This window comes from Mustela erminea, chromosome 11 (assembly GCF_009829155.1).
Source record: "Mustela erminea isolate mMusErm1 chromosome 11, mMusErm1.Pri, whole genome shotgun sequence".
Taxonomy (NCBI): Eukaryota; Metazoa; Chordata; class Mammalia; order Carnivora; family Mustelidae; genus Mustela; species Mustela erminea.
The window spans coordinates 47,782,862-47,795,039 of record NC_045624.1 but is presented as its reverse complement, the minus strand read 5'-3'; the positions used below and the strand labels follow the sequence as shown (position 1 = coordinate 47,795,039).

The window sequence follows — 12,178 nt, the reverse complement described above, 5'->3', positions numbered from 1 at the left end:
GGAAGAGACAAAGGGACAGGGAGAAGCAGACTCCCCGCTGAGCAGGAAGCCCAACGCAGGGCTCAATCTCAGGACCTCCACGACCTGAGCCGAAGGCAGATGCTCAACCGACTAAGCCACCCAGGAACCCTTATTATTTCTTCTAGTCTCTCTCATTCAAAATCTTGTAGCCTTTTCTTTTGACCTTTATACTTCCCAGGTATATGAATATTATACAGACTCAGTAATTAAATTTCCTATTACATGGAGGTATCATTGTTCCTCGTATCACAAAATTAACAGAGCAATCTATCCTTAAAGTTCATATCCATCTCTCCCACCCCAAACTGTTCCCACAACCCTAATTCATTCAGTCTCTCTCATTCTCATAAAACTATTTATATTTTAAAATTTGCTCAGGTGTTGTAACAGACGCGCTTTTCAAGGAATTAAAGGTTTGTCCAACACATTGTATTCAAGAGAGTAAAGCAATTTAAAATAGGTATAAATAAAGGCTCCAATTTCCACTCAGTTCACTTTAGAATCCAAAAACCTAGCTCCATTTTAAGGACCCAAACTCTGGGTCCTTAAAATGGAGCTAGCTTTCAGTGTTTGGCAATGTTCTTGCCAAAGGAAGTTTCATCTCACTTTTGAGATGTCCGAAAGTACATTAGAGTTGTATAAATAGATACATGACCGGAAAAATATTCTTTTTCCGTCTTCACTGCTCAGCAAAATTAGACTATTTTTCCCTGAGGTTGGAGGGGGAAAAAATTTTTTTTATTTGTTCAACTTTATTTTTATTAGTACTCTTTTCTGCTGTGTTCAGGATATTGCTGTCAAGCTGACTTTCTCTCCAGTTCCCTAGCCCTTATTACTCTTTTCTTGAATCTTGCATGGGCTTCATGTGAGTTCTAATGTTTCCCTTCAGCGTTTCCCTTCATGTGAATTCCAACGTCTAAGGGACCTAAGACTCCTTTCAGCCTCTCTCTCTCCCTGTGGCCAGACCTGACTTCCTCCTCAGAGTACCCATGGCTCAGCTCTCTCATTTACTAGGTGCTTATCCATCACCTACAATACCCAGAGTGCCTATCACACGTTAAGTACTACATTACCAATGCAATACCAACCACAAATGGATCGAGTGAGAAAGGTTGTTAGTTACGTGGCAAGTCTCCATATGCAATCCTTCTCTCCACCTGAAGACCAGCAGCAAGCCCACCCATCCCCTCGAAGGTCTACTCTGCGTCATCTGGGCTGGGATGCGGTGAATTCAGAGTTAAGAACTGTATGTTCACATTGCTGTTTTTCCTATGCCAAGATTCTCTGGGATTTAGGCTTAGCCTACTGCACAGTTTATGCAACTGTCCTACTTGATTCAAGTGCTCTGGTGGTTTTTTGTGTGTGGCCCTTGTCCCTATTCTTCGTCTTCTTTTATAGTCCCATGTCACACCTGGCAGAGGATTTCTTTGGTGAGCAGAACCCCTGCTGCCTATATGGCTGGCAATATGAACACGACCAAATGTGCAAAGACGATTCTTAGCACAATAAGGTTTGGTATTATAGGAATTTGAATACAAACAGGTAGCACTCTACCCAAAACACAATAGCTGTACTACTAAAAATTCCTATTCGATGCCAGTTAATCTATAAGCCTACTGATCCTCTTGCCCAGTATTAGTAGGTTAATTAACATATCACATACACATAATTCTAATGTATAATCAAGGACTTTTCAAAACCCACGTTTATTACTGGAAACGGGTATTGTGAGAAATCCAGGTAAGCACGAACACCTTCATGTGTATCAGAAGTGATTCTGAAGGTGTTCTACTTCAAGTGTTTTTAAAAATGAGGGGCAGGGAGTTCCCTGCCCCTCAGATTCTTCACGTCACTTCTGGGCAAGGCCAGTAAGCAGAAAATCCAGAGTCAATATGCAGATAGAGGTTTATTTTCATGAATCATTTTAAAAACATGCTTTATAAAAGAACTTCAAATGGAATAAGGCAACTCCAACTCAAAGCTCTCCAAAGATTTAAGTAAGTTTTCCCCCAAAACGCCTTGAAATGGAACAGAACAGATAATTCATTCCCAGTTTTTTACTTCAGACCCTGAACCTCAGTTCTGGTACCACGAGAGACAGAAACCAATCTTTGCCTCATAAAAAAGGGACAGTTGATAGAAAATTATGCACTGAATTATGAGCAGAGTTTTTCATTCTCATTAAAAGCCAATCCTGCTTTTGCTTTGCCTTTTTCTCTTTGGGGGTGTGGGTTTTCTTAACATACATTGATTTTAGGTTGTCTCCAGAAATCACGGTCTCCTTAATTAAGTTGGCTGAAACACCAAGTTCTCTTTCAGACTGATAGATCAAGTTCTAAGTGTTCCCTCAAGTCATGCTCACACGTTTGGTTTCAGTAAAAACTCATGTTATGCTGCACAGATGGGGTCGGTTGCTAACAATGTTTTTTACGAAAAATGAACTGCTATTAAATAACTTAGTTATTATTTCAGTTTGTTATATCCTGATATATTCTGATATTCCAACAATGTTCTGAATTCATAAAATACTTCTACACCCCAGGATTTTAAAGTTTCAAACATAAATCCATTAATCTCTCAAACTGCCTTATGAAGTCAAAAGAGCATATACTAACTCTACATACAAAATACTTCTAGAATGAGCTTATAAATCCGTCGTGTTTTCAGCCATATGCACAGAGAATACAGACCCATACCTCTGCAACAGAGAAACATGAAAATTCTGTATAGAGGTGCATGTTAAATATTTTAAGACAGCAAATAATTTTTTCTTCTCTGTTAAAAAGATACATTAAAAAAAAAAAGCATGTGGCAGATACCGCACGGTAAAGCCAAAATACAAAGTTGCTATAAATTCTGAAAATGGCTTACCTATTAATGTAACTGAGGGCAACATAGGTTGGCTGTTGTAATTCTTGTTTTTCTAAAACACGTGGATCTGTATCTGTAATAAAAACACAATTATGATTTTTCAGCATTTGCATCAGAATATATGAGGGTGCCTCACATAAAGAAATAGGGGCTAACAGAGAAAAAGATTTAACATTCCTCTTTTTAAAGAAAACCCAGGCAGCAAAAGCACCATCATTTGTTCATTCATTCATAAATAACAAGATATTACATTACTTTTCAAGGGAATTCCAAACATCAACAGTGATAAAATGTCCATCTGTCACACAAACTCTTGCACAATCCCCCTCATAAATATTGGTTTTCACTGCTTACAGTTACAATGTTGGCATGGTTTTTGGAGGGTAATCGGCCTAAGAAAGAAAGTCTCTGTTAATTATGCTCACTTGAATGCTGGAACAAATTAGTTGCCATTGGAAAGCTCCCATCAATTTGAAAACCTACAGAGTATTGTTCTTGCTCACTGAACACTTTTCTGGGTTTGGATTTACATTCTGGAGAGCAGCTCCTCTCCTTTTTAATTGTATAATGAGTTTATTATAACTTTTTCTAGACTCTCAACCAGGAATTCCCATGCTGGTTCAGAATCTACAAATACCACATTCATCAGATGGGCCTTCCCCCCTGAACAGCGCGGTTTCAACACCATAGCAACCTTCGCCGATGGGGCCTCTCCAACATGGCACACAGACAAAATGCACTTTTCACAACTAGAAATGCGTTCTCAAGCTTCTCACCTGGAGCAATGCTTGCACTAAACACATGTAAAAGCAATGTTTATATAAGAAGACTATAAAGGGGGAGAGCTGCACACGTTTTCATTTTCCTAGAAAAAGGCTCAGACACTTCACGCAGATTTCTTTTCATTATAACCTCATTGAAAACCATCTCGTTATTAGAACTCTTCCAGCTGCACTTGGCAATAACACCTTCTTTGATGTCATGACAGATGTTGTTTCAAGCGCCTTTGTACAGGAAGTGTATACGGCACGTGGTCGATGTAAGATACACGAACTCCAAAGCACATTAACAGGTGAGGGGAGGGGGGGGTGCAGGCACAGTGGCAGAGAGCACGGGTGGCAAAAAGGATAGCATAAAAATCAATTTACGATGCTTTTGATTCCCAGACTAAAACTAGGCGGTAGTGGCAATTTTATTCTTGGTGTTAAAGTTAAGACTCTCATGTTCACTTTATTGTTTTTCCTATGCCAAGAATTTCAGAGACCTACTATTCAGAAATCCCACTTCCTGGGTCTTTGCCACTGCAGGTCCTTGAAAGCCAAATTTTGAAACAAGAGACAAAGATTCTCTGATTGGCCCCACCAAGTCGGGTCTCAAGGTTTTGGCAGGGAGAGTGAGAACGGATCAGTAACTCAGCATTTCCTCCCCCTCCTGCAATGATTACATATGCAACTGAGGCTGTTTGCAGATCACTAGCCTACAGATGCAACCCACGGTTCTCTACATACTGGAAACCACTCTTCAAGGGAAACTTAGTTTTTAAATACAACCTTTCTTTACACTCATCTAAGTTTGCTGTGACCCCACAGCATATCTGTGTTTCTGAGGAATGCTTTGTGTCGTTTGCTAGAGAGGAGTCAGCAGAACAATGCCCACCAGGGAAAGGTGTTTTATCCCCAGAGTGGTCCATCAGAATGCTGGGCAAGCCATGTGTGCAAATGGTGACTGACAGACCAATCCTGCAAGGTGCTTAACAAGGTAAGAAACAAGAGATTGGAAACAAAAACCATCAGAACGAAGAGGAAGATAAGAAAGAACAAGGCAATGATTGCAAAGGTCTATGTGGAAAATTTCTGATCTCAAGACACTTTGACCTCAGGTAAAGCGTCTGATGGAGACAGTTAGCTTTGGAGACAAGGGCCTGAACTTGACTCACTAAAGCCTGTTCCTTGAGAGCCATCTGGTGCATGATTACACAACGTGTATTATTTTGAAAGAGCACCATTCTGAGTCTAAAGTGTGTGTTTAAAGGGGAAAAGAGTTAGGAGGCCAATAAACATTTTTATATCTTCCACTGTTGCCTTTATTCTTGTAATTGAGGCTCAGTCTTTTCCCCCACTAATCATCCTCAGAAGCTTTCCTTTATTTCCAAGTTATAGAAGTTCTCAACTATTTTAAATACTGCTTCTCTAAGCCACCTTGACTTTTCTTTTACCAGGTGTGTGAGGAGGTATACACACAGACATACATTTATATTATCCTTTTTCCTCTTCACACTCCAATGCCTCTTTGGGGAAGGGGGGAGAAGTACCTTATATAAAATCCTTTAGTTCTCCAATGCTCAAATGAATGGTGTTGGCCACTGACATCCACACAAATTACACCCTGTGATTTTTCACTATGTTTGCATTCTAGCCACAAAGCAAGGTCCTGAAATACTGTTTTCTTCCTTTGTTTTGCCACCTTCTATAACCTATGCTAGACTGAATGCTCACATGCCCTCAAATGAGCAGTGGTGAAATGGATTTCAGAAGCTTCCAAATGCCACCTCCTCAATGACAAAAAGACCTATCTGGCAGCACTACAAGCAAGGTTCTCTTTTTCTAGAATGTTCATTCTGGCAACCACAAGAAAGCAGGACTTCCAGACAAATGTCCACCAAGCTCTCAACATCTTTTTCAGATTAAATGTTTCCTTGGGCAACCTTGAGGACATTCATTAAAGCTTCAAGTTCTTAAAAATGAAATCAGGCACTTGGTGCCCACAAACCAGGAGAGGGTCTACGCAAGTGCTACCAGAGGGACGGCATCAGCTGCTGGTTGCAAATAAACATCAGCCCTGTCACTCGCTTCCTGGCTGACTGGTGTGCTGTGAGCGTGACTCACCATTTTATGGATTTAATGACGCCGGTGAGCACTCCACATTCAGTACAAGTAGAATAGCTGCCTTTATTATTTCTCCCTCCCTGACAGAAAAGGGACTGCCTGCTGCTAGAAACTCCCTACAGGAAAGGATTAGAGCAACAAGAGATGAGGATTTTCACAGCGGGACAATGATGTGCCCCTCAGGAACATGGGGCGTCCACGGTCAGTGTGAGCTGGAGAGAGTAACACTAGCCGCTGGAGATTACCGAATTCCACAAAAAGAATTTCCTTCTACCATGTGCCATGCCACGGAGAAATGATCTGGACAGGACGAGATGGGATCTGAATGGCAACGGCTGGAGCCCACAGCGTCACAGACAGCTCTCTCACTTGTTTGTTTATGGTGCCAATAAAAACCTGAAACTGGAACATCAGCTACCACGGATTCCACCAGAGAAGAGCCCGCCTCGGTCCGTGGTCTGTGGGGCGGGAACGCTTGACTTTCTTCATGGCCGCGGGAGGCTCCTCGAGCTGGCAGCCGGCAGGGCAGCAAGCCTTCCTCCCATGTGGCTGGCTGTGGCCACACAGAACCGCCCTCCACCGCTTTTAGAGCACTGAGAAAGTGAGAAGATGACAGACCCACACTTCTTTAGCGGGGCAGGGTAGAGCCAAAAAAAGCACAGAGAGATTCTGGTTTTCTGGCTCATGCCATCCCCTGCATACTCACAGATTTCAAGCGGACTGAAGGCTAAGAGAGTTCCAACGTTAAGATCTGTCAGACCCCAGTGATAACAATCTGTCAGCTTGCTTCAGTTTCTAAAACGTCTTCTAAAATAGATGGCAACGTGCCTCTTCTGGCATTGCCCCCTCAGGCAAGGAGCTTAAATGCTCAGGTGCATTGTAAGGACTACACATGGGTACGAAATGGAAGACTTCGGTAACTCGCGGGGTGCTAGGGACTCATGCTTCACAGACTCACCCGAATGGCAAAGGGTTCAACGTCACAGCACTAGCTCCCACGACTTCTCAGGTGCTGGGTGGGGGGTGGGGGGAGGCACAGCAGATGGGAGGAGAGACAAGGAGAGGACAGCTTTCAGACCCTTCTCAAGAGGAAGTGGGAGTGCAACATGACCAGGGAAAGGCCGCCCAACTCAGTCAGCCAGGCTCATGCTCCTCAGCTCTGCCGTCTCTGGTGTGGGAAACCAATGGCAACCAAGAGGATTTGTGACACATACTGAACCTTTTGTTGTACTATCTTCAAGCCAAAATGAAAACCATTAAGGTCATTTACTGGGTTAACAGAGGGTAATTAATAAGCTCATGGGATTTGGCTATGCCTTAGCTAGCTTACACTGTTAGGATTTTATAGGCCTGAATTACTTATAAATTTAAGAAAGTGAAAAACCAGCTGTCCTACCTCTCAACAAGACTAACGAGGCCTCTGTTAGCAGTGAGCTATTTGCAGGCTGAGAGGGAGCAGTTGCGGAAGAGGGGATATCATGTCCTCCAGAGAAGGCTTTCTTTAAATTCTGCGTCCTTCCAATGCCAGGCTCTTTCCTCAGTGTGTACAGGGGCAGTGAGAAATGGAGAGGATGTGGGTGGGCAGGCACTGGGCGACTGGCAGGGCTGGAAGACCCTGGAGAGGCAAAGGCCCACCCAGTCAGATGTAGGGTTTTGAAGATCCGGGCTGGATACACCACTTTCCTTTGGACTCCCTCTGTAATAATTAATGGACACAGTCTGTTCTCAGTCTTCTCCTAATAGTTGAACTCCTAAAACCACAGATGTTAGTTTATTCAGTGTGGCCTTCCACAACGCCGCTGGCTACATTCACCACATCCCCTTCTCTGTACAGCAACACTGCCAGCACCCCCTGCCTTTATTTCACTCCCCACAGAGGAATCCTCTGGGTGTAGCCTTTCCCCCCTCCACACTTCTCTGGGGTGAGGAACTGTCTCATGTCCTCTCACCTTTCTGGCGCTCAGCCCAGTGCCTCACATGTAGGAGAATACACACTCACTGAATGTGTACGCTCACCGTACAGCCAGAAGGTGGAACTTCTGGTCTACTGTGGCAAACAAATCAAGGGCATTGGCTGCTGTCACCATCCCAGGCTTCACTAAAGTAGAAACAAGAAAACTCCCTGGGGATAGAAGGGGAGACGTCAGCAGACCAGTGATTTCAGGCAGGCATTCAGAAGATGGAAAAGCCCTGCAGGAATGAAAAGTGACCAGAGAGTAGGAGCATGTCTACTTTCCCTTGGAGTGACTGTAGCTGGGGAGACCCAGGAGCCAGAAGGTGAACCCGCTGCGGAAGCCCTGAGAGGCTCTGGCTTGGAGGTGCCAAGGGAGGCGAAGGGCAAGGAAGGGGAAGTTCAGAGCAGAAAACTGGAAGATTGTTTAATCGGTTGATTAGCCAGAGACACTGAACCAGGAAACCAAACACGGCAGAGGGGGAGAAGCGAGAGACCAGGGCTGAAAAGGGCTTACTACCACTGCTTCCAAGAACACTGGCAGTTAGAGGATTCCTTTGATTATGTGGGCACAGAAAGACACCACCTGATGCTGACTTCTGGTAATTCCCTGATTCAATGATCCCCCTGCAGTTACGTCCATGGTCAAAAAGCCTCATCCGTGCCTCCATCCAGAGCCTCCCACCAGCCTTCTATTGCTTCGGTCTTAAATGGCAGCCAAGAACAGCCAAGGAAGGATCATTGGACACTTGAGGGAAAGTTGTGAAGATGAACAGGATACTCAGTAACAACGGTGGAGGAGGGAGATCTGACACAGGAGCAGAGCAACAGACTTGGGAGGTCAAGTGACATGGCTGTTCACATAAACCCAGTGAGTGGCAGGGCTAGGACCTGAAGACCAGCATCCTGAGTGCCAGCAGGTCAGCATTCTGACTTTTCAAAAGGCTGTTCATCCTCTTAAGTCAACTCATTGCTACTATCTGTTCTAACCCTGGACTCCACACAGACCATCTTTGTAGCTTTCTTAAAAAGCCCGGCATAGTTCTGCTTCAATATTCACTCCACTTTCAGGACAGAATTTGATGAACCAACAATTTACAAAGACCAACTTTTAATTCACGGCTAGTTTACTTTAGCTGCTGAAATAAATATTTCTTGTTGGAAATGCTCCTTTCAAAAAAAAAAAAAAAAAATCCTACAATTGCACATAACCAGCCTTTGAGTGGATCAACTTTTCCTTAGTTTATAGACACGTCATTTGAAACTTTTCCCAAGCCATAATTTCCATTACAGGGCAGTCAGTGGAAATTACAGTGAGAGTCTTGCCTTCCCAAATTCAATGCGAAATCCAGATGCACTTAAGTGTTGTTGTAAACTTTATGACTTAAATATCTAAAACTCGGGGACACTGTACAGCACAATAACACCACCTATTAAAGAAAAGCATTCGTGCTCACATTTGTAGCTGGAGTTTTCCCCTACAAGCAAGTGGATAAACATTTTTCGACCATTTGGACAATGCTCTAGGAGGCCGATTCATACACACACATGACATGCTGCAGCCTTCCCAGTTTCAGGCACGGCCAGAGGGTTCACGTTATTATAAATAGTTCTGACTGCGATGCTTTCTAACTCTTTACCAACACATCAAATTCCTAAAGTTATTGAAGACACCCTGAAAGTCACAGCTATTTGTTCCTAAGTGGGAGATGTGTAGGCCTGACATCTATGACACTATCCGTCCCTGCTCTTTGATGGTGACAGACTGTTACCTGGGACAAAGGGACTGGCCAGAGACCATCGTGAACACCAGGTATGCCTGTGATGTGCACACAACCCGTCTCTGTACACAGCAGCCCTGGAGACTGGAGTGCTAGGATTACATATTAAAATTCTTTCAAACAGGAGTATGGAAGCCAAAGCTTGGTCCCCTTTAATCCTTTATGCAGGGGTGTGTGTGTGTGTACACACAGACCTACATATCTACTTTCCGTAGAAATGAACCTGATGATGAATCCAAGTAGGATGCCACACAGAAGAGCACAAAGGAGCATCTATGTCACCCCTGGCCAGTGGAAGGGCCTTTAATTAGCAGGCATCTGGAACAGAAGATAGCTGCTGGTAGGTAAGGCTAGGGTACAAGAGAAAAGGATGAGGCTCTGAAGTCCTTTCTTCAAGGCTGGGAGGGAACTGTTTATACAAAGACACCTCCATTCCTTTTGCTTGAGACTATTTACTGAAGGAAATCCTACCCATCCTCCAACGCATTGGCCTACATGCTACCCCCACCATCTGCTGTGCTATCCATATTTGCAAATGTGTTTAAACACCCCATCGAAATGGAAGTTCCTTTAGGGGACCAGTCCTTAGATGCCACACACCGTGAGCCCACTGCTCTGTAAAAATAACCACTGTGCGTTTGGATGTATGCTGAACACATAAATGCATGCCCTGGATATGTGCAACACAAAAGATGCGAAGATAAGCATCCAGCTCAGACAATTCAACTGTAAGAGTCAGACAGACAGGAGAGGAAAACAGATCCATGTAAAATAACCGTGTCAGTATACAGGGACAGTTATATGAAAAATTTACCTGCAAATGTTCAGAGGGCAACAAAATAATGCAAAATTAGAATGGGGGTACAGATAGGGCTAATTTGGGAAGGACTTACTGATGAATGGGAACAGAGTTCAATTTTAATCAGAGGGAGGCAGAGGGAGTTATTCATAGGTAAGGTTAGGGAATCTAAAAACAGCATTAAGTACAGGCGAGAAGTCTGTAGGTACTACGGAAAAGCTTTAGGGCCTATATTCATTAGTTATAGAATATTTATGGAGGAACTTTCAAAGAGTGGTTCTCAACTGTGGGCAAATTTATACCCTGCCCACCCCAGGGATGCTGGGCAATGTCTGGAGACAAGAGGGGTACGGGCTCCTGGTATCTAGTGGGTAGAAGACAGAGATGATGCTTAAATGTCCTACAATGTGCACATGGGACAGCACCGCCCTTCTCTTCCACCTTCCCAACAAAGAATCATCTGGCCTAAAATGTCACTAGTGCCAACATGGAGAACTCCTGCTTTAGAGGGACATGAATGTTATGAGAAATGGAGCTGTTGCTACTGTTACCAGCAGATGATAATTTTTACTATCTTCTATTGTCTGAATCTAGAGGCCAAAAGGCTGTTAGGAAGGTGCAAAAGTAGGATACAAGAGGTCCTTTGGACTTAGAGAATAGCTCTTTCTTTATGGAAACAAAGAAATCGAATTTGTTTCAAGAAAGACATACTGAATTCTTGCCATATGCTAGCTGCTCGAGTGAAATTCTAAGTCAGTAGATCCACAACTGAGCAAGAAAAATGACACAAATCGCAGTTAATAACACTCCAGACAGTGATGTATGCTGATAGAGAGAATCCTATTAATTTCTGTAGAAACAAAACATGATTCTCTGAGAATCAGAGAAACTTCTCGAAATAAAATGTTCCATGAGCTTTGAACTAAATCTCTAGTCAGAAAAGGCAAGAAAATGGTGAGTCGGAATAGAAAACAGTTTGAGCAGATGAACAGAAGCAGAGACGGGCAAGACATCCAGTGTGGCTGGAACTCTGCAAGAAGGGTCTTGCAATTCAAACCGGGCCCACATCCTGGAAGGTTTGAAATGCTCGGCAGAGTCCAGACTCACTACTGTAGACAATGGAGCGTGGCTGATGGTGTCAACCAAGAGGTCTGGATTTAGGAAAATCACCAGTGGTGGGGTGGAGAACTGAGGAGAAAGTAGAAGACAAAAATAGAAAATCTGGTGAAAGTCGAAATGGAAAGACCTAATTTTTCTACGTTACAGATCTGAGTGCCTTCTTATCAGAAGTGAAGGAAGTAACTAGAAAGTGAAAAGGGTTTGACAGACGAGAAAGGGAGGTCTGCTTCTGATGTGTGGGGAAACATTTTGCAGAACCAAGAAGCCTGGCCCTCAAAGCAAGAGAGATAAAGGAGTCATGATACACACAGAGACCGAGTGCTGTGCACACATTCCAGCAGGCCCTTGAACCAGAGCAAGTCCCTCAAAACAATGATAAAGAGTAGAAACCCAATAGACTAAAAATTTATCATATCACTCAGCCAACTAATCAGTAAGCACTGACTGAGGACCTACTAGGAATAAAGAAATCCTACCCAGTATGAAGAAAAGCCAGAGGTTGTACTGCACTAGAAACTCAGGAATTGGTAAATTTCACAGGATAGTGTAGCAGGAATTGGGGGTAGGGAGTCACAAAGGGCCCAGGGTTCCGTGTGTTACAGGATCTAGTACCTGAGTCTCTAAGGCTCACCTCTTGCAATTGCCCTCTCACTGGAAGCCCCGCTCCCACTTCTTGGTGTTGCTTAGGATTTATAATGTGACCTCACACAAGTCAAACTGCCTCAATTCAATACTAGCTATAAAAACTCTT

General features: G+C 43.5%; 1 protein-coding gene across 1 annotated transcript in view; it reads right to left on the bottom strand.

Annotated features, from left to right (window-relative positions):
- Nucleotides 1–12,178, bottom strand: part of JAZF1 (JAZF zinc finger 1) — a 320,889-nt gene that overhangs the window by 134,406 nt on the left and 174,305 nt on the right. Inside the window, exon 2 of the mRNA XM_032305143.1 lies at nucleotides 2,893–2,965. Within this exon, the coding sequence (XP_032161034.1) occupies nucleotides 2,893–2,965 (73 nt within the window). The remainder of the gene's footprint in view (nucleotides 1–2,892; nucleotides 2,966–12,178) is intronic.